This window comes from Alexandromys fortis, unplaced genomic scaffold (assembly GCF_014885135.2).
Source record: "Alexandromys fortis isolate MF-2015 unplaced genomic scaffold, M_Fortis_MF-2015_v1.1 scaffold_57, whole genome shotgun sequence".
NCBI lineage: Eukaryota > Metazoa > Chordata > Mammalia > Rodentia > Cricetidae > Alexandromys > Alexandromys fortis.
Genome location: NW_026067941.1, coordinates 7,579,915 through 7,602,728, shown reverse-complemented (window position 1 = coordinate 7,602,728; position 22,814 = coordinate 7,579,915). Strand labels below are relative to the sequence as shown.

At 46.2% G+C, this 22,814-nt stretch overlaps 1 protein-coding gene across 2 annotated transcripts in view; it reads right to left on the bottom strand.

Moving 5' to 3' along the window:
• Nucleotides 1–22,814, bottom strand: part of Tbxas1 (thromboxane A synthase 1) — a 165,212-nt gene that overhangs the window by 58,235 nt on the left and 84,163 nt on the right. For both annotated transcript variants that reach the window (XM_050148062.1, XM_050148063.1), the window contains 2 exons: nt 16,985–17,101; nt 3,062–3,150 (listed from right to left, as the gene is read on the bottom strand). In XM_050148062.1, the coding sequence (XP_050004019.1) occupies nt 3,062–3,150; nt 16,985–17,101 (206 nt within the window). The remainder of the gene's footprint in view (nt 1–3,061; nt 3,151–16,984; nt 17,102–22,814) is intronic.

The window sequence follows — 22,814 nt, the reverse complement described above, 5'->3', positions numbered from 1 at the left end:
GGAGAGGATGGCATTTGAAAGATACCGCATTGACCTTCCCAGAGTGCACCCCTCCTGGTCTAAGCACCACAGAGGGACTTCCAGCAGAGCTGAGCTGGGCAGTGGGAGGGAGGCTTCCTGCAGCAGCAGAGGACGAGGGGAAGCCTTACCGAGGAGCAAAGGGAGAGAAGGTGAGGGCATCACTGACTCAAGCCTTAGGCCTGAGTTGAGGACCAAGGTGCATACTTTCCAGGGGAGGGGGCCTTCCTGTGCGGAGGGAAATAAACCTAAACCTAGGGACTTTCACCCCATGCATGCAGAGCTCTTCTTATAATTAATTGACACTTGTCAAACGGGCATTGATGAATGGCCCCAATTAGCTCATTACTCCCTGCCCGTTCCCTTCTAATGATTTGGAAGACTTTTGTTTTGGTTTCTTTCCCTCCCTCCCCCTTTCCCTCCCTTGTTTAGACATCTGTAACCCTGGCTAGTCTTTGCCTTCTCTGTGCTGGGACTAAGGCGTATTCCACTATGCCTGGTGACTTTGCAGCTTTTGAAAGTGTGGGAAACAAAGCGAACAAAATCAAGGGTTCTTCTCACTAGAGTGGGGTAGCAGAAAACTCTGGGCAGGCTTTCAGGATCTACTTATATTATTACCGAAAACACACATTGCCTTTTCCAAACAAACAAAAGGAACTGTGTCTTCCAGTGGCCATAGAAAATTTAACCTCAGGATAGGAGGCCTTTCCCTCCCAAAGGCCGTTTTAGACTAGCATTATTCTTTCATAAAATGTTATGTATTTATTGTTATTGTGTATGTTTGTGCATGGTGTGTGTGTGTGTGTGTGTGTGTGTGTGTGTGTGTGTGTGAATGTGTGCATGACGGGGCATTGTGCCACAGTGCACATCATATGTGAAGGCCAGAGGACAACTTTGTGGAGTCGGTTTTTCCCTTCCACCTCCCACCCTGTCGTCTCTGTCATCGGCACATTGAAACTGCACGTATTTGTGTGGGGTTAGGTGGCCTCTTCCTCTGTGTGGTTTTTGAGGATCAAACTTGGATCACTAAGCTTTCTCAGCTTCTCTTGACCTCTGGGCCACCTCACCAGTCCTTAGAAGAGGGACACAGATCCCATTATAGACGGGTGTGACCATGAGTTGCTGGGAACTGAACTCAGGACCTCTGGAACAGCTGCCAATGCTCTCAATTGCTGAACCATCTCTCCAGCTCCCTTCCCCTTTTCTTTCAGGCATTGCCATCTTAAGGTCTTTTGAAGGAGGCTAATAGCTAGGTTATTAATATTCCTCTATAATTATAACGTCTGTGTTTGTCATGGGTTCAGACACACTTCGATTCTCTTCTGCACGAGTTCGGCAGTCACCGGCTTGTCAGTGGAGAATGAATGTCGTGACTTGATGACTCTAAAATTTTGACTGCTCTTATTGAAAACACTCCTACAATCGATCACAGATTCCCCTACTGAGGCAATAACTACACATGACTCCGGAAGGCATTTCCACCAGCCCCTCATACTTAATGATCCCAGGATTGAACAGTGATTTGCTTTGCTAGCCGAGAAGGCCACCTTATCTTCCTTCACCTTCTGCGCAATCTGAGAGAGTATGGAGGAGAACAGTTGGGCACCACGAAAATGCTGGCGTCGACTACGCTGTGATTTTATTAGCGGCGATAATTCTGAGTCAGCTGGGGCTGATCTGCAGCCATCCTGGTCCCAGGCTGCTGCCAGCCATGGTTTAACATAAAGCATCTAAAGGCTGCTAGGAGAAAAGTCAGTCACTTGAATTGCCAGCTGTATATACTTAACACCACCCTCCTGCCCGCCACAGAGCTGTGGCTGCCATGCATAAATGATCCACTACTTATTTATTTATTAATCCATTTAGCTCAATTGAGAATTGAAACCAGGGCTTTGCACGTGCTAGGCGAACACTCTATTCTATTGAACTATATATTAAACCATCCCCCACTTTTATTTTTTTATTTATTTATAATTTTTAGAGATTTAGTTATTTGTTTTATGTGCATATGTGCTTGCTTGAGTGTATGTATGTATACCACCGCATGCCTGCATTGCTCATGGAGGCCAGAAGGCATTGGATGCCCAGAACAGAAGTTACAGACAGATGTGAGCCACTTGACATGAAAAAGAGGAATTGGACCCAGGTCTTCTGGAAGAGCAACAAGTGCTTTTAACTGCAGAGCCATCTTTCCATTTCCTTAGCTTTTTATTTTGAGATAGGGTTTCACTAAGTCGTCCAGGCAGGCCTTGAACTTGTGATCTTCCTGCCTTCGTTTCCTGAGCAGGTCAGATCATATGCCTTACTTACTTTATTATAATTTTAATTTTTTTTTGAGGCAGGGTCGCAGGTATCCCAGGCGGGCCTTGAATTCCCCATGTAGCCAGTATCCAGAATACGAAGCTACAGGTGTGTAGTAACTCGCCAGGTTTCTTGGGGTGTTGGGAGTCAATCCCAGGGCTTTGAACATCCCAAGCAAACATTCTACCAACTGAACTATAGCCTCAACCTCATGACTCACTTTTTTCAGTCCAGGTCTCACTGTGCAGCCATTGCCTGAAACTCACTATGTAGACGAGGCTACCTTCAAACTGATAGAGATCTACTTGTTCCTGACTCCCAAGTGCTGGGGTGAAAAGCGTGTGCCACCACAGCTGGCCTCACAATCTTTCTTGATGTGAGAGATCAGGAACTTTCCCCAAAGTCCCTGCCTTTTCTGCCCTAGCATGTCTCGCCCATCATGTCCACGGAGGCAGAGGACAGGTCTGTTCAGAGACTAAGCACTGCCTGTTTGGATTTTCCTCAGCAGGCGGCATCCCTGGCTCCAGTTGCTTTGTTTAAGTGGGTTTTTTTTTTCATTAACCAGACCATCTGTGCCGTTGGGAATGCCTGGCTTTTTTTTTTTTTTTTTTTCATTAACCAGACCATCTGTGCCGTTGGGAATGCCTGGCAATTCCAGCTTCTTACTCCCCAGATAACTGTCCGGCAATTATGTACATCACAAGAGCCAGCCACTTAGGGCTGCGGCTCCTCGGGTCCTTACCTCTGGATGTCGAATGTGTCTCTGGATGCCGCATAGCGTTCTAAGTGAGTCAGGAGATGTTCACAGGCTTGGCTGATGAGAGGTATCATCTGACAACAGATAGCAGAGGTGTAATTAGGGCATCATACTTCAATTGGCTGCAGATGATGGACAAGGTTACATGCAGTACTTTCTAGAAAAACAGACTGTACTTCAAAGGTACTTTTCGTGAGGCTAAGATTAAGGAAGTACCCACAATATCTGTAAATACAGTGTCTATAAATACCTATTTAAAGCTTAAGCTAGCTTTCTGTGGCAGAAACACAAAAGAAGAAAGGCTCCAAAGTAAATCTGGTGAAATGATTATGAAAGTGATCGCTAAGTGTTTAGACAAAACTTCAGATCAGCGCTCGGCTTCCTGACATGTGGTTAGTATTAGCAAGCAAGCAGACCACACTCCGTACGTCCTGTCCCTGAACTGCCCCAACTCTGTGCGTGCTTGCTCCAGTGAAGCTTTCAGATCTCCCACCAGAACACAGAATAGTATCATCCAGAGGAGCTCAGGGCCAGCCGTTCCAACTTCTTAATTAACCCAGAAGTGATCTGGATGGTATTTCTGAGAGATGGCTTCTCATTTGTGTTTCAGCTGCTTGAGCCTTCCTCCAAGACAGGGTAACTCGACCTGCACAAGGCAATTGTTGGCTTCTTAATATTAAAATACTTGATTGGGGACAATTTCTATCACCAAGAGAAAGGTCTAGAGAGCAGCGCTGTGCACACCTATGCAGTGCTGGCTACCTCTAACACGTTTAGATTGCAGGTTTGGCTGCCCATCACTTTGACTTCCAACAGATCAGATGTGTAGAATTCCTTATGGTCTTTTACCCTCTGCTGTGTATTTGTATATCCTATATATATTATATATGCTTGAACTGTCAAGGGGGATCATTTGAACTGGCGCACATTCTAGAATAGCATCATAGCTGAGGCAACATGCTATTGTAGGGTCTTCTGCACATTTATGGAAATCATACTTTGAAATGGTGCCTAATGTTTAGTTTTCATTATTATTCTTAAGAAACTTTAAAGCTGTGTTTCAATTTTAAAAAATTGGGGTTTATTTTCTTTTATGTGCATGGGTGTTTTGCCTGTGTGTATGTGCACCACATGCCTGCCTGGTCCTGCAGAGGCCAGAAGAGGGCAACAGATCCCCTGGAACTGGAGTACTGGAGGTTGTAAGCCACACAACATAGGCACAGGTAACTAAGGTTGGGCTCTCTATAAGAGCAATACGCTCTCTTAACTCTAGGCCGTCTCTCCAGCACCTGGCTGTCATTGTTTTGATGCTCGACAATGAAGTGCCCGAGGTCAGGGGAAGTTTCTGTAGGATTGTTTATTTATTTATTTATTTATTTATTTATTTATATTTCTAGAACCTACAACAGAACCTGGCAATGCAGTTCTGTGTTGGATGGATGGATGGGCAGATAGATGATTTTCAATGATTATGCAGTATCTGCTTTTTGCTCTTTAAATCTTAAGATATTGGGGAAAACTCACAAAATGTTAATCTACTTGTCAGATATGTTACTGAATAGAGGAAAAAGTCTTCTCCCTCTACTGCAGTTTGGACAGTAAGCATCCCCTTAGGACAGACAGTATGACCAAGAGGTGGTGAGCCCTTAGCCAGCTGGGCCTAGCAGAAGCTCTCTAGGCTACTGGGAATGTGCCCCTCAGTGGACGATGGGCCCCGGCCTTTTCCTCATTCTCTCTCTCACTGTTGGCCTTGAGGTGAGTGGTTTGGCTCTGCCATGTGCTGCCATCATGGGCCACCACAGAGCCAATACAAGAGATCCGACTAGTCACACACTGAAGCCTTAAAAACCGTGAGCCGTATTATAGTGACTTTTCTCTTGAGTTGATGGTTATGAGTGTTTGTTATAGTGATGGGAAGCAGACTTGTATGTGTTACAACTACCTCTCTGGTTTCGAAAGTTTGCACACCTTTCTCTATTCTTACTGCTTCTCTTAAAAAAAAAAAAAGTTATACTGGGCAGTGGTGGTGTACACCTTTAATCCCAGCTCTCAGGAGTCAGAGGCAGGTGGGGATCTCTGTGAGTTTGAGGCCAACCTGGTCTACAGAGCTAGTTCTAGGACAGGCTCCAAAGCTACACAGAAAAATCCTGTCTTGAAAAAAAAAAACAAAACAAAAACAAAACAAAACAAAAAAACAAACAAAAAAAAGCTATTCTGCAATAGCAACCCATAGGTAGATCACGGTCCTATTTCAGACACTATCTAGTAAATAGTAAATTAGTCACATTCTGTGATCTTCCCATTGCAAGCCAGTAGCAAGGTCAGGTTTAATTGACCGTTGCAGAAGACACACGCCACAAACAAATATCAAGGTTCAGGACAATGAAAGTCACGAGGTCTTTTCCCTTGAATCATAACTGCATTAGCCCTTAGGGTCCGTTCATTAGAAAGGCTTTGTGTTTCTTTTTAAATTTTCCCCCTGTATTTTAAAAAAGTTTTATGTTTGGGTGTTTTACCTGCATATATGTCTACCAACCATGGGTGTGCACTGCCTGAGGAGGCCAGAAGAGGGCTTCAGATCCCTTGGACTAGAATTATAGACAGTTATGAGCTGCCATGTGGGTGCTGAGAACCAAACCCAGGTCCTCTGGAAGAGCAACTGGTCCACTGTTCCATCTTTCTAGCCTCAGGCTTTGCTTTTCTATTTCCTTTATTTCCATAAAAAGTCGTCTTCAGCGGTTCTGGGAAGAACAACTCCCTAAGCTGCCCTAAAACCCTGGGCACGGTGGGACAGTCTGAGCAGATTTTGAGAGGGTGGGGGACGGTGTGGCTGTGTTGGATTCCTCCTGTTGACATCACGTCTCCCTGCCAGCTCACCCCATATGCTCTGTGGGGACTGACTTATGACGTCAGGGCTTCCTTACCTGCACTGGGGTGGGAGCCCTGTAGCAGGGAGCTGGCCTGAGAAGCCCGAGGGCTTCCTGTAACTCAGAGTGGGACAGTGGCCACCCCTTTGCTCCATCTAAACTTTGGCAATGGCCTTCCAACTTTTACTTCATGGCTGTAACGACCGGCTCAAGCGCAGACCTGTGAGCCTTACCTGGATGGTTGCTTCAGGTATCTGCACAAGTTTTCAAAATCTTTTGGCCAGGCTGTACTCAGCCTGGTCCCACTTTCCCAATAATTGGCGGGAGGAGACCTTGTCAGCGATTGGCTGAAGTGGGAGTGCCATTGACTCAGCTGTCTGTCCTTTCGTCCGTCCAGGAAAGAAATGCACAGAGTGAGTCTGACTTGGTTTTGGGGACTCTGTCAACTCTTCATGACTGAGGTATTCTTTTCTAAATTCTCACAAACCTTCCTCTGAATAATCCACCGTACAGGAATGCGTGTAGATGGGTTCCTTAAAAATGTCTCCCAGACCATCATTCCCAAGAAATCTGACTCTCTCTCTCTCTCTCTTGGTTTTTCAAGACAGGGTTTCTCTGTGAACCTTTTTTAAAAAAAATTGATTTTATTGAGCTATACCTTTTTCTCTGCTCCCCTCCCTGTCTCTCCCCCTCTGTGTAGCTTCGGAGCCTGCCCTGGAACTTGCTCTGTAGACAAGGTTGGCCTCAAACTCACAGAGATCCACCTTCCTGCTTCCTGAGTGCTTCCTGCTTCCTGAGTGCTGGGATTAAAGGCATGAACCACCACCGCCCGGCGAAATCTGACTTTCTTAATATTTGGAGAACTCTTTGCTATCTAAACTGCATCTCTCTTGCTAGCTTCTGTGGCTACCATTCCCAAGTTATCTTAAGGCATTTGTTCATTTACTCAGTACGCATGTGTGGGCGTGCACATGCCACAGTTACCTGTGGCACTCAGAGGACAACTTGCAGGTTGGCTTTCTCCTTCTACCTTGTGGCTCCCAGAGAAGAAACTAGTCAGCTTGGCAACAAGTGCCTTTACCTGCTAAGCCACTTGTAGCCCCTTCAATTATCCTAGTAAGCTTAGTTTTTCAAGTGAATCTTATTTTAATAAAATATTAAAAATAGAAGCCTTTTTAAAAAAATGTATTTCAGAGGAGCATTAAAAAAAAAAACACCATCCACAAAAACCTGTCAGAATGAAAGTCTCCCTAGACATCAAGCTTAAATATCCTTATGTTAGTAAGAGAGATACAGTATACAATTTGACTTATACAAATTATTCAGAGGCTAGATGCACGCCCTGTGTGTTAGGAGAGCTCTCTTACATGGAATCCAGGTACAGACCTGGGTAATTCAGAGGAGCCACGACCATAACTTCTCTCAAGCAGCCACAGTCAGCTGCCTACCACCGCTTGTCCCCAGGAGCCACGGCCAGCTGCCTACCACTGCTTGTCCCCAAGAGCCACAGCCAGCCGCCTACCACCGCTTCTCCCCAGGAGCCACGGCCAGCTGCCTACCACTGCTTCTCCCATGGAGCCACGGCCAGCTGCCTACCATCACTTCTCCCACATGCATTTAACTAAAATGCTTTGTTGCTGGCTGATGTGGTTGCAATTTTCTACTCTGCCATGCCTGCTATCAGTCACAACTGAATGGATAATGACATTTTTATCTGGATTAATGTGGTATGAGATGGGTCATGCCATATGAAAGTGTTTTAAGAAATAACGCAGAGAACATACGACAAGAGAGTGGAGTATGGGCTGTGTGTTGGCCGGCAGCCATCATTTCCGTTTCTCTTCTTGTGCTATGTACCACTGCTATTGAATGCCTTCTCTCACATGGGATGCATACAAGCCAAGGCCCGGTGGCTTGGGCTTGTGGAAAGAGCTCCTTCCCTGCATTTCCAGACAGGCAGGTGGATGCGGCAGATGTATGGCCACGAGACCAGAAGAAACCCCATGCTCTTCCACCCACATCTTAAGGCTTTGGCTTTGTTGTCTTTCATCTTTGTAGGACAATGAATGATTTTTATTTTTGTTTTACCCAACATTTTCAAGATGCACATATGTTGTGCTTTTAATCACATAAAATATTGATACCGCTTGGTTTTTAAAAATGGATTTCTTCTGGGGGTTGTTGTGGACTGAGTGTTTGTGTCCTCCTGAAACCCATATGTTGTTGATCTAATTCCCAGTGTAGCTGGATTGGAGACACAGTCTCTCAGGAAAATATTAGCATTAAGTGAAATGTTAAGGCCAGGGACCTTGATCCAGGGATGATGTTGTGTGCCTGTATTTACAGCATCCAGAAGGCTGCAGTAGAAGAATTAGAACTTCTAGTCTAGCCTGCGCCACAATAGTGAATTTGAGGCCAGCCTAAGCCACATAGTGAGACGCTGTCTCCAAAAGGGGATCATGTGAGCACATTGCAAGATGTGTGGCTCCCTGAAAACCACAAAAGAGAAGCCACCCAAAGTCACTACTGCCAGGACCCTGTTCTCTAGTTGCAGCCTGAGAGAAAACACCTATCTATTTTTTAAGCCATCCAGTCTATAGTACTTTTCTATTACAGTCTAAGTTGGCTAAGGCCAGGGTGACAGTCCAGCAGTCAAGCCTGGGCTGTCCCTAGAGGACAGAGTCAGAATATGGGACTGGGTGGTTGTTTGGGGACAAGGCACATTTGCTGAGAGTGGAGTGCCATCCTCAGTTTGGGAAGAAAATTTCCCAAAGAAGGAAGTTCTTGCTCAGCTTGGACTTCATTATATAAATTCAGCACCCAGTGTTTGTCAAAGGATTGGACTACCTGTCTCTGAAGAATAGTGTAGACACAAGGCAAGTGGTGAACTCTAATCTTTAGGAGCAGACAGAGAAGGCACCCTTTAGGGAGATAGCCAGGAAGGGGCAAGGCATCCCCTGCTCAGAGGAACATTCTCCAACATCTCTCCAAAATCCCACTCTTGGCATTCTTCTCCAGGGGGAAGAATTTGACTTGGGTAATTCACACTGGCTCCAAGCAGAGAAAACACTCAAAGTCATCGCCAGTGACTATGACTCCATTCCCTGGAACTTCATAGTTTCTTGCCAAAGGCCTAAACTTGGTGAGTTTATGTCTTCACCTGCAGGATTGGGATAATGGTACCTCCCTTGATGTGTTATAACTATGATTAGAAACAAAATATGTAAAGGACCTAGCACAGTCAAGAGCCCCAAACATGGCACTTGTCCTATGGAGGATCCATCTCCAGGCTGGTTTGAACATTGGGAATACTTCCCTCTGAACCTCTGAGCAGTCCTTCCTCATGGACAGCTCCCCACTGGGCCCACATGTTTGGTCTCATTATGTAAATGCTGCTTCTGACCCTTGATCTTGGTTTTTTTTTTTTTTTTTTTGAGACAGGGTTTTATTGTCCTAGAACTCACTCAGTAGATCAGGCTGGCCTTAAATTCACAGAGATCTGCCTGCCTCTGCCTCCCAAGTTGCTGGGATTAAAGGCGTGTGCACCACCACTGCCAGCAGGCTTTCATGTTTTAACACTTGGTTCCCAGATGGAGGTGCTGTTCTGGGAAGCTTTGGACCCTTTAGGAAGTAGGTTCCTGATGGAGGAGGTAGGTTATTGGGGTGGGACTCTGATTACTAACTGTAGATGCAATGTAACCAGCTGTCTCTTGCTTCTGCCCCTGTCCGTTCCATGCCATGATAGACTGTTTCTCTTAAACTGTGAGCCAGGATAAATCCTTTTTTTCTTAAGTTGCTGTTGTCTGATGTTTTGTTACAGTAATGCAAAAACATAACAAATACACTATAAAATACAGGTTAAGAATTTACTGGGGACCATGGTAAAAAAGCAGCCATTTTCTAGATTTGGGTCTGTAGAAGGTCATATCATTAAGCCCATCTACTTGAAGTGACATATCCTATCTGTAAAGAAATTTATTAACATCTCTTTGACACATTGACTTTAGAATTTCATATGATGGAACCTGGTTATTTTTGTATTCAAGAGTTTCATGAACATGGGAATAAGAATGTCAGAACATCTGATTCCTGTTACTTTCTCACCAGGTCCCATATTTCCTTCGCCCCTCAATATATCTACTCTTAGATTACAATTTCACTCTCTACAGAGCTGATACTATGAACACAAGGAAGAAAGCATGAAAGAATGAAAGAAGAAAAGAAAGACCTCAGCACTTAAAAGCCTTTAGAATCTAGAAGTTTGGGGGATGGCATCTCACTGTTTGGGGGGAAGTTCTTCCTGTTCAGGGAGTAGGAAAGAAAGGGTCTTGAGTTATATGACATTGCTAAAGCTCCACATGTTGATGGTGTATCACTCGGTTAGTAATTTACCCAAGTGTGGAGAAAGACTAAGAAAGACAGAGTGGAGGCTTGTGCCTGACCTCACACCCAGACCCTGAAAACCTGTCCACACCTGGACCCTGGGAAGCTTCCCACATCTGGACCCTAGGAACCTGCCCACACCTGGATCCTGGGAACCTGCCCACACCTGGATCCTATGAACCTGCCCACACCTGGACCCTGGAAAAAACCTGCCCACACCTGGACCCTAGGAACCTGCCCACACCTGGACCCTAGGAACCTGTCCACACTTGGGCCCTGGAAAAAAACCTGCCCACACCCAGACCCTGGAAACCTGCCCACACCTAGACCCTGGAAACCTGCCCACACCTGGACCCTGGGAACCTGCCCACACCTGGACCCTGGGAACCTACCCATACCTGGACTCTGGGAATCTGCCCGCAGCCTTTGGCTAGGTAGTATACAAGAGAGACCAGATGTATCGTTTACAGTTCTCATCTGCTCCAGAAAGATTGCCTCATATGTCTGGGGACATCTGGCATCTCGAAGGCGAAAAAGCAAAATGGAGTGCTTTCTCCCACCAGGGAGTTCTGACAAGCCACTCCTCCACTTCCAAATGTTTAACAGCTCTGACTCCCCTGGTACAGGGCTGTGGCCTCTGCATGCCTCAACCCACTTCTGCAATTCTTTTTTCTCCCCCTGGTGTCTTTCTTGCACGCTGTGTTCCAGCCTGAGCGAATTCCCCTATTCTCTGAGCAAGCCCTGTATTGCTCTGTCCAGACGCCTGTGTACCTGTCTCATAACCTTTTTCCTAACGTTGGCTGCAGTGATCCCAGTAGCAAGACTATTCCTTGCACCTCTTCCCCAAAGTAGTTTGTGGTCCTCCAAACAAGACAAGGGTTCCATCACCACCCTCCACCACTTGGTATATTATGCAGTAATTTATGTATCTTGCTGCCCTTCCACACTATGAATCTCTTAAAGATTGAAATCAACGAATGTGAGAGGCCAACCTTTCTTCCTGTGCGGTGCCACAGTTTGGATGTGGAACAGTCCCCGAAGGTCTCTGTATTAATGGTTTTGTCCAGGGTGCTATTGGGAAGCGGTGGGACTTGGAGAGGTGGGGCCTGATGGGAGCGCTGAGGATCGTTGGGAGTGTGGTTTTGAAGGGAATCTTGTGGCCTCCGCCCCTGGCCTCCAGTGGAAAGGCTGTGACCTGCCTGTGCTCCCCCCGTGATGCACTGCTGCCCCCTTTCCTGAGCCGAGACTTCAAAACAGTATGTCCATCAGCTGAGGACTGGAATTCCCGGAACTCTGAGTTAAAGTATTTTTTTTTTCCCTTTGGTACAGGGATCATCTCCGGTATCTGCTGTAGTAACTCACCACTGACTAATCCAGCAGGCCTGAGGGCATCCATGTTGGAGACGTGCAGTTGGGGGGAAGAACATCTGGATGCATCAGGGTGAGCTGCCCAAGACAGCTTTAAAAAGGAACACCTTGAAGCGTTCTAACTGTTGACTAACAAATGAAAACTGAATTCTAGCTAACAAAACTTATCACTTCCCTCATCCAAGACCCCACCGCTAAAAGCCACCCAGATATGAAAAGCATCCGCAACTCATTTTTATGCGCCGTCCCCTGCTGATGTGCGCAGCTCGAGCCACCTAGATGAATAGTCAAGTGTCATCTCCAATAAGTCAGAGACTCCCGTCAAGGGTTGTGGCCAATTAGAACTTACTCCGGGGAGGAGGCGGCTGCTGATGTTGCCAAGCAACAGCCAAGCTGTAAAGCACATTTAGATGCTCCTTACCATTGAACCGGCGGCAAGTTGGGAGTGACATTATGATTCCAGCAAAGAAAGACAAATTATAACCCAGGATGGGGTATCGGTGATGAGGAGTGTGTTTGCTTTTAAATGCAAATGGAAAATGAGCATTTTTTAAAGTAGAATTTAAACAGTATGCCATTATTCTGATTTTAATTAGAAGATTAGGTGTCAGTAGGATACAACTTAGTCTCAGGATAATGGTCTCACACTGCTAGATAAATACTCAGCCTGGAACATGGGCAACTGGTCAGACAGGGACAATGTATTTTTGGACTCTGAAGTATTTATTGCCACAGCTACTCTGGTTTATAATGACTTTTATTTTTATTGTTCGGAAGGATTAAGAAATAAAAGCAAATATTAAAAGTAAACCGCCGGCAGGGATGCTGCCAAGTAAAAGCTGCTTGCTCCAACGTTATCGGAAAACTCTCTTCTGTCGTAGAAGCCCCCGTACCGACTGCCTGAAGAGTTTATGCGGGGAGTTTAAGGGCCAAGCAACGCCCAAAGCCACGACGATGACTGTAATTGTGCAGAGACTTTCATGTTGAAATGGTCCCAGCCACGCGTTCACTCATAAGCTCACTGTATCATCGTGAATTTTTAAAACTTGTATCCACTCTTGGGCCATACGTCTTCTCCTAGGCAGGAAAGGCCGGTGGGGAGTACTGAGCACATATGCCCCTGTCTACAAGAGCCATACATTACTTCCTGCCTTCCCAACAGGAAACATCTGGATGAAAGTGAAAAATTAGGCCGAGAGCTGCAGCCCTTGGTGCTGTCGAGATGCCAGCCTTCCTTGTGTGTGTCACGGTGTGCAAACCAGCATCCGTGCACTGCTCTCTGAGTGGCTCGTTCACTCTTGGGTGACACCGACGTCCTTAGGGTCTCACTTGTGAAGTTTCCCGGTCCCTGGTGGATCCTTGGTTATCTGGGCAAGGGAGCAAATGCCCACCACTGATAGTAGATTCTGAGGACAGAATGTATAAGCTGCCCGATAGGGACCGAACACCGTTACTGAGGGATCATGCGCAGAGGTTTGGTCTTCAGGACGGAAGCATTAGGGGTGCTATGGACTTTTAATAGGTAGGTTACAGGGAGCGTGCATTTGAAGGGCATTGTGGGACCTCTGCTCTGAGTCTAGATGTGAGCGTTTGCTCCAGCAGGCGCTCGTCACAGCGTGAGGCCAAGCCAGGAGAAATCATTGATTTTGGACTTTGACTTTGCTAAAGAGCGAGCTAAGTAGATATTTTACCGTGATAGACTGTCTGCTTGACTGTCTCACTGTAGCAACGCAAAGTTGACTAACGTGATGCCAGGCTGGGCTGTTGTCTGTGAAGCCCTGGAAAATGAGGCCCACTGTGGGAATTGTAAAGACCTACTCTCCAACAGCACCGTTCTGCTCAGCAACACCCTATGGCATTAACTCCCCAGACTTTTACCTTTTAAAACCATGAGTCCAGAATAAACAAAGCTAAACAGATAACTAAACAACTTTTTAACGTGTTAAAGCGTGTGGTGAATCTAATAGTTGGTCGTATTTCATCGAGCTGTTCAACCTCCGAGGCCGGTTCATCCTCAGTGCTTTCAGATCTCTTTCCGTGGTTGAGGAACTTATCGGCTTCCACCGCTGGGAAAGCACACCCTGAGACAAGCAGTTTATACCGGGACTCGGTTTCTCGCGGCTCACATTTCTGGAGGGCTCAGTCCATGACCAGCCAGGCCTAGGGTGTGACAGCAGATTGTGACCAGGGTTTGGGTCAGAGCAAAACCTCTGCTGGCACAGCCACAAAGCAAGAGAAGGGGTCTGAGATGTTTGGGATGCTACAGTCCCCTTCCAGGGAGGCCCTGCCTGCCGGCTCCCAGTAGAGCCATGTTAGGGACAGGTCTTTGGACCCCAGCCGTAGAAGGGAGCCCACCTCATCATCACATCAATGCAAGGACTTTCACAGACTCCTGCAAGATTGCGTGAATCAGCGGGAGAGTAGCAGGCGACCTTCGGGTACCTAACAGGAGAGAGTGCATTGAGGTGGAGTCTGTGAAAGTCCTCCAAGCTGAAAGAGTTTGGAGAGAAACACAGATGTGCAGGTTCCACTCTATCTTCCCTCTTTCTGATTAGTTATGACGTTTAAAAATGAAAAAAAAGCACTAACCTGCCCTGAGGGCATCCTGTTATTTATGTGTTTCCGTTGGAGAAGTATGGATTTGGTTTCAATTTTGTTTCCTGAAATTAAACCCGTTTACTTCCTGGTTCACAATAAAATCGCACACGACTCCAGGATTACTCACAGCCTTTGGTAAGGAGTCTAGTGAAAAACTGTCAAGGCCTAAATGAATCTCCCGGCTGCCCTTTGAAAAGCGCAAACATTTTTGGAGGATGTGTGGGGGACCTGGCAAGTTTACCAGGCAAGATTTTCTCTAACGACAACGAAAATCAGTTATGTTCTAAGCAATACTCTGTAATCCGTCCTATAAATCCTAATCACTAGTCTGTCCCCGTGCTATGAGGCCGCTGGTCCCGTCTTCCTGAAGCGGGAGGCATCAATCATATTTGCTCTGGCTTTACCTCTCTCTATTATCCCCACTAAGACTAAAGCCAAAAGCAATTTATTTTAAAATGAAAATGTGACCTCACTTGACTCTCAGCTTTTCCAAACAAACAAACAAAAGTCACACAAACACCCATGCACACACACACACACACACACACACGTGTATGCACACATGCGTGTATGTCAAGTAATTCTGAGCACTATTGACTGAGGCAGCCTGACCGAAGAGATGAAGCCGGTGGGTGGTTACAGTCTAAGAAGGCCTCCAGAAACCAGCAGGGAGCGAGGAAAGGAGGTGCGTGGCATGCCTGTGCAGGTGGGGAAGAACATAGCTGCCAAGGTGCCAAAGGAAAAGTCTCACACTTCCAAGGAAAAGCAGACTGTTTATTTATTCATTTAGAATAAACCCTGGGAGTGGGATAATAAACCCTGGTGTTTGGTGACTAAACTCCCAAAGCTTTTCATTAAGGAAGGACGAGAAACACTGAGGTTTCGTCGCTCTCTCCAGGTAGCTGTGTGCCTGGGCTCAGCATCCCGGCGCTGTCTCATTCGGCGCTGTCTCGTTTTCTGTGGTCTTTATGACTCCTTTTTCTACCTTCATGTGCAGAGCTTGTGGGTTCATGAGAAGAAAGCCAGCAATCTGCAACATCCTCTTGCTTAGCCTTTGGTTTTTCAATTCTGTATATGTGTCTCTCTGTGGCTATACGTGTGCCGCCCAAAGAGGCCAGCAACATCAGATTCCTCAGAGCTGAAGTTTAGGGGGCTATGAGTCACCTGATGTGGGTGCTGGAACCAAACTTGAGTCCTCCATGACAGCAATGTGGACTCTTAACCATGGAGCCCTCTCTTCAGTCCCTTATTTTTTTTCTTGATAAAGTGACTTCCCCTTGATTTTTTTTCTTATCACACAGCATTCATTGAAACAAACAGAAAGTTTCTTAGTTCTTTGGTTTTTTTTATTCATCCTCTGAGCTACTGTTACCGAGTACCTATTATACATACACCTTATGTGTGCAGTTCAAAGTTCAAAAGAAGTTGTACCGGGAAAAAGCAAAAGCTTTGTCCCTTGAAACATCCATGTAGCAGGATGAGACACACGGCAGAGGCAGTAAACACATGAACGGAATGGATCCTTAGAGTCCTAGAGAGAAATGAGACAAAGAAGGCGGGGCCTGGGAAGGCAGTAGACAGGAGGCAGAGTGAAGTGGGGGGCACCAAACAGAGCACTGGCACCCTGGGCTGCCCCATTCAGGCTATAGCAGAATCACAGAGGACCCACAGGTTCTCAAACACCTTAGATATTTTGATTCCAAGGGACTTGGAGTAGCCAAGAAGAATTAGTTTTTGTTTGTTTGTTTCCTGTTTTTGAGACAAGGTCTCATTATGTAGCTTAGGCTGACTTCAACTTTGTAATCCTCCTGCCTCCGCCACATGAATGTTGGGATTATAGGCAACAAATTGTAATCTGCCCTGAGTCCCATAGTGAGAACCAATGAACTAGAGGAGAAAGGCCAAGGAAGCATCTAGAAACCATCAGGGTCACATCTGCCGGGAAAGGAGGCAGTCAGGACACAGTTCTTGGGCAGCCTGTCCTGTCTGTTATCTCCCAGGCCCTCTTCCACAAGCAGCTGGGGATGGATGCTGGAGACTCTGGGAGGAAAAGAACACAGCAGCTTTGATAGGGGAAGGAAGACTCCGACAGTGTCCCTGGCTTGAGAAAGGGACTGCAGAGACTTCAGATTTTGTGACATCTCGCGCAGCCTGATGGAGCCTGTGAATTTGTCTGAAAGACAGCCTTGGCCTGGCTGTCCACCCAGAGCTCTCCCTGGCCACTCATGGCCAGCGCTTCCAACCCTAAGATGTGATTCAGCCCTGGGCAGTGCTTCACCGTTCAGAAAACAGCCTCTCCCAACATGTAGTTTGAAGCTCACCATCTCAGACGTGGCCAGGACCTCCGGGATGGGAATTTGCATGTGAACAGGCTCCCTAATCAATTCTACAGGAAAGTATGAGAAACACTGTTCTACGTTTCTCCTGAGCGCCTCAAAGTGCCTCAAGCAGCATCCCGGGACAGAGCCAGGCATGCAGTTTGAACCGTTGATTGATGGTACCTGAGCATGTGGGACACCAGGGAAGTGGAGGATGCTTTGCTTTCTGTACAATGGATAGACTGGGGGCCCTGGTGGGCGAGGCACTTTGATGTACCACCTGGGCAAGCCTTGCACCTGGTCTGGCTCTTTGCTTCCCTTTGGAGAGGAAGCCTGTTCCTTAAGAGAAAGAATGTGTGCTTCCTGTCTCTTACCTCATTCACCTTTTCAGGACGGAACGCAGACATCAGGGCACCTCTGACTTCTTCCCATCTTTTGTCGCGTAACATCAGGACGCTGTCTGCTACCGGCTTGGGTTCCAGACCTGAGGCCTGGTGAAAAGTGACAAGCAGAGGGTTAGCACGCAGGGAGCCAAAGTCACCTTCGTGGCTATGCTAGTTAGTTTTAACTGTCAATCAAGTCATCTGAGAAGGGGGGTCTCAACTGAAGAACTGGACAGATCTGACTGGCTTGTGAGCCTGTCTGTAAAGGTTACCTTGTTTGTTAATTGATGGAGGAGGGCCCAGCCCACTGTGGGCAGCACTACTCCCTAGGCAGCTGGTCCTGTGCTTTATAAAAAGCATGAGCCAAGGAGTGAGCCAGCAACCAGCATTTGTCCATGGTTTCTGCTTCAAGACTATGAGTTCCTGCCCTGGCTATGATCACAGATGGACTGCGATCTATCTGGAAAAACAACCCAAATGGACCCTTCTGCCCCAAATCAGAGTTTTTCATCACAGAGACAGAAGGAAACCATGATGGTGGCAATGATAAACACCCTGTTAAACTCTGCCAATAACCCAGACCTCGATTTCACTTGCAAGGACACAGAAAGCATTGCAATGTTCGTGGATGAGGATCTAAGACCCACAGCTGGGGCCAGCAGGCGACAGATGGACAGATCTGCTAGCCTTGTCACAGAGTAGACAGTATCAAAATAACACAGTGGCCTCTGTGTGCCCTGAGGGCCCTTGTGAGGCCCTCTGATGATGACCAAAGTGGGTTTCCTAGGGTTGAAGGTCACATCTGGTTTTTGTGGCACGAGATTTGGGTTGTCTGAATTGACTGAGTTTGGCTCAGAGATGGCAGAATTATGTATCCATGTCCTTAGGATGCTGGTGGTAACAGAAAGGACTGCTGAACAAGTGTCCTTTAGAGGCACCCAGGAGAGAGGCTTCCAAGAGCTCATCTGCTGGGATGCTTCTATGCTCTGGCATTCATTGGGCTTTGCTTTTCTTTTTTTAACTTTAATTTGGAAAATTCCACTTATGAGTACTGTATTTACATCATCGCCTTCCTTCTCCTCCCATTCCCTCCCGGCTGACTCCTTCGCAAATTCATGATCTCTTGCTTGTCAATTATAAATACACACACGTATAAGTTTATAAGAACAATCTGCTGAGTTCATTTAGTATTGCTCAGATGCGTTTAGAGCTGACCGTTTGGGATGGGATAACATGCTGGGCATCTCGTCCTTGGAGAAGACTGCTTCTCCCTCTCTCTGCAACTATTGACTGCCTGCAGCTCTGCATATAGGATAGAATCTCATGAGATCTCCCGCACATGCTGGTGTGTCAAGTGGTGTCGTTGTTTAGCCTTTGTTATTTTTCTATTTTTCTTCTATTGGGAAAATATGTTTCTTGCATACAATGCCTTCTGATTATGGTTTCTGCTCCCATTACTCCTCCCAAGGAAACCTATCTGATGAAGGGTAAGATATACATTTATCAAGCAGAGGATGAGATCTCCGTTTCTATGTATGTCAGCCGTGTGTTGGGAGGTAGGCCTGTGGGTGTCTTTGTTTTATTCCTAATCAGCATAGATTTGTTAAAAGTCTAATATGGGCATCATAGCTTGAACTGTATCTCCAGAAACACTATATATTAGAATCCCAATCTCCAGAACTCTGTATTTGTCTATAGGCATTTTTAAAAGGTACCTAAAATGAATAAAGCCCTTATGGTGAGTGAGCCCTAGTCTAGTGGGCCTGGTATCTGTATATTCTGTAAGATTAGGACACAGACCTGAGACAGAGGACCATAGGGACACAGAAGACAGTCGTTTAAGCCAAGGAGATAGGTCACAGATGATGTCAACCCCACACCCACTCAGACTTCCAGCCTGTCCAGAGCTGTGACAAAACGCATTTCTGTGTGTGAGTCCCTCAGTGTAAGATCCTCGGCTGTGGTCTTTCCAGAAAGCTCATGGAATATTCAGGAGCTGTAGTGAGAGAATATTGGGCAGGAAAGACTTGGCTTTGGCCCTTGTATTGGTTTGCTTTCTATTGATATGACAAAGACCATGACCCAAAGCAGCTTGGGGAGGAAAGGGCAGTAAGTTGGAGGCAGGAACTGAGGCAGAGACCCTGGAGGAACATTACTTACTGACTTGTTCCTAATAGTTTCCTCAGTTTGCTTTCTGATACAACCCAGGGCGACCTGCCTAGGGATGGCACTGCCCACAGTGGGCTGGACCCTCCCACGTCAATCATTCACCATAGCTTTTTAAAAAATGCCCCACAGTCTTACCTATAGGCAAATCTGATGGGAGCATTTTCACGGTTGAGATTCCCTCCTCCCTGGATGATTCTAGCTTGTGTAAAATTGACAAAAGAACTAATTGGTACGGCCCTCATGAGGCTGATAGTCGAGTGGAGAAGCAGAGAGCACTGAATACCATCGCAGTTTATGAGAAAATGAGTTTCTCAAGGGGAAGACTGGGTGTGGGGGCATGTAATGGGTCTACTTGGTCAGGACGCCAGAGGATAAGCTGTTTAGAAACCGAGCCAGGAAACATACTAAGGCTTCCTTCCCTGGCCACTTTCTCCTTCCCCTCCTCCCTCAATCCATTCTCTTCCACCCTATGGCAGCTGTGGTTACAAACGATGCCCTCACTGTTTGTCAGTGTGGCCCCCAGCTCTGAGGATGCAGGGGGATTCCAGGACCGAGGACTCGGCAGGACCATGTGTGCCATGGGGCTCTGCTATTTCCTTTCATGGTTTTAATTATAGCTGAAGCCCGAAGCCAGCCGTCATAATTCAAACGCCTTGTAAAAACTCCTATTTAGAGGGAAATTATAATTTTCTGATAAAATATGAACACTCAAAATAAGCCGTAAAACATAACTGCAAAGTATCTAGAGGATTTAATTATATATTAGAACCAAGTTGCTGGGATTTTTCTGCAGAGGAACACCTCTCTATATTTAGAATGAGATTCTTTAGGAGTGCCGTGGCCACTAAATTATGGTTTTATGGAATTTTTGGAACATAATCTGTTTATTTAGGTTCCAGAGTCAAAGGAGGAAATCATACATTATGGATATTTATAGAGTGGCAAAGCCCCAGCCTGTGCCACACTGCTAAGACTTTTTAACTTGGAAAAAAGTGAGACACAGGTTTATATGGTTCTGCTAAAACAAACTCAGTTGTTGAGTCAGGGTCAAGACTGACTAGATTTGATCCATCCTTAAGACTTAAGAAATGGGAGGACTCGGCAGCTAGCGGAATGCTCACTGTACATTGAGGCCCTGAGTTGAACCATCAGAACCCACATTTTAAAACTTGGATGTGGTCATGCACACGTAATCTTAGCACTGGGGATGGGTGGATCTCTGAGGCTTGCTGGCCATCCAGCCCAGCCTACTCTGCAAGCAAGCTCTAGGACAATAAGAGATCCTGTCTCAAAACAAACAAAACAAAAGCCAAGGTGGATGGCACCTGTGTTTGACTTCTGGCCTCCACACGCACACTCCTGTGTACCTGTATATAGACAACTAAGAATTGGGTTCTTGCTGTCCTTTTTCTTATATTTAAAGGGAAACTACCTCGCTCTCCATGCAATATGTCATTAGACTCTCAGCTCACCCCCTTAGCCTCCTACAGCTTTAGACTGGAAAGATCTACTGGAGTCCTCCAAGGCTTTGTTTTTAGGGTTCTTTGTCAAGGTCAAGGGTAACCCTTGCAGGGGTATTTCATGTGTAAACATGTATTAGAACAAAAAGAACAGCAAGGTGGTCACTTCATATGATGGCAAGAAGGAATTAATGTCAAGTATATTAGCTACTTTTCTCATGGCTCTGACCAAATACCTCACCAGAGGCAACTTGAGAGGAGGGGTTTATTTGGGCTTATGGTTTGAGGGGATATAGTTCTTCATGGTGGAGGAGGCCTACAGTAGCCGGTGGCTCTGTGGTAGTGGGGAGAGTGTGTGGCAGCCTCTTGTCCACATCTTAGTAGATCAGGAAGCAGAGAGTGGATAGAAAGTAGGTCATGTCCCCCAGCAACCCACTTCTTCCAGTGAAGCCCTTTGTCCCGCAGCTTCCTCCACCTCCTACACTCACACCGACTGAGGCTAGGTGTTCAGATGCATGAGTCCAAGGGAGAGGTTGCACAGCCAAGCCTTTAGCCTCTGGCAGCTGTAGGCTTGTGGTCATCTAATGCAATATGTGCTCAGCCTAGCTTCCAAGGCTCCCCCAGCCTCATGGTTCTAACTGTTGGAAAGTCCAAAGTTTCTTCTGAGACTCAAGTTTGTGAGACCTTGTAAAACAAACAACAAGCTGCACGCTTCTGACACCCAGAGTAAGCATTTCCATCTGCAAAACAGAGGGCCGGGAGCGCAACAACAAAAGACTGGTTCTAAGCAAAACGCAAACCTAGCAAGACAAACACTAAACACCACAGCTCTGTGTCTAATACCAGGGACTTTTGATGGTATCACCAATGCTCCAAAGGACGCGAGAAGTCCTGCCTCTTGTTCTGTTGTCTGTAATACACGTGGTCTCCCCCTAGGGCCAGTTCCTCCCAGTGCTTGACGTTTTCCTCAGTGAACATCCCATATTTTCTGGCATCTCCAACAAACATCCTGGGATCTCCACTACAACTTAGGCTCCAACTTCGTAGCTTCATTCACGGTCTTCTCAAGAGCTTCTTGTGAGGAATCTTAACTCTGCTACATGTTCTCTGGCTTTTGCTATTTTCAAGAACCTTGGTTCAAGCTTCTATGACCCTGTCACGCTTGGCTTCCACGTGCCTAAAAGACCAATACAGTGTCGACAAGGCATCCAGTTCTTCTATTGGATGGAGATGGAGCCTAGCTCACTTGGGCGACAGGTACACCAGGCTCTGTGTGCCTTCGTGACTAGACCTGGGAAAAGCTTCCCTAGATGGCCGTGCCAAAACAGAATGCCCCATAGGTTCTCTTGGCTTGAGCACTTTCTTTTTAAATGGAAGACTTTCAAATAAGTTTGCATTGCTACACTCTGAAGCATTCGGTGGATAGGATCTTGCTTTCACGATCCCTTTTCTGCTGTCCCAGTGAAAACCATGTGCTTTCTCCTCAATTCTGCTAATCTCTTTTATAATTCAAGCCATTTCATCCAAACCCTCCCTACCTACCCTGTCTACAACCTTGACTGAATTTGTGTTTCTATCCTTACCAAACTACATCTTTCACATCCATCTGCTTTTTCACACTATAGACTTGTCTATAAGTAGTGATCAATAAACACGCCACAGCCTGGATGCTATGCTATGTTGAAAATTCCTCCACCAAACAGCTTACTGTATTACTTTTGAATTCTGCTTCATTTGTTTTTCAGGACATAGATGTAATGTGGTCATATTCTTTGCTAGAACACAACATCTTGTTCTCCCTAGAAACTCCGTAAACCTGACAGCACTCTCTTTGTTTCTGTTGGCATGCTGATCTTCCTAACTTTTAACAGAATGACCCATTATATTCTACTTACTATGTTCTAGGGCTTTCCTAGTCCATCACTCCAAACTCTTCCAAATTCCTTCCACAGACCTGTTCTAAAGGCCTATGAACCACATGGTCATGCATAGCCACAGCTCACTTCTCAGAACTAGTTAGCGTTTCATCTTGTGGTTGTGACCATATACCCAACAGGAAGTAACTTTGCCCATATGCCTAATAAGAAGTAACTGTGACCATATACCTATCAAGAAGCGACTGTGCCCATATGCCCAACAAGAAGCGACTGTGTCCATATGCCCAACAAGAAGCGACTGTGTCCATATGCCCA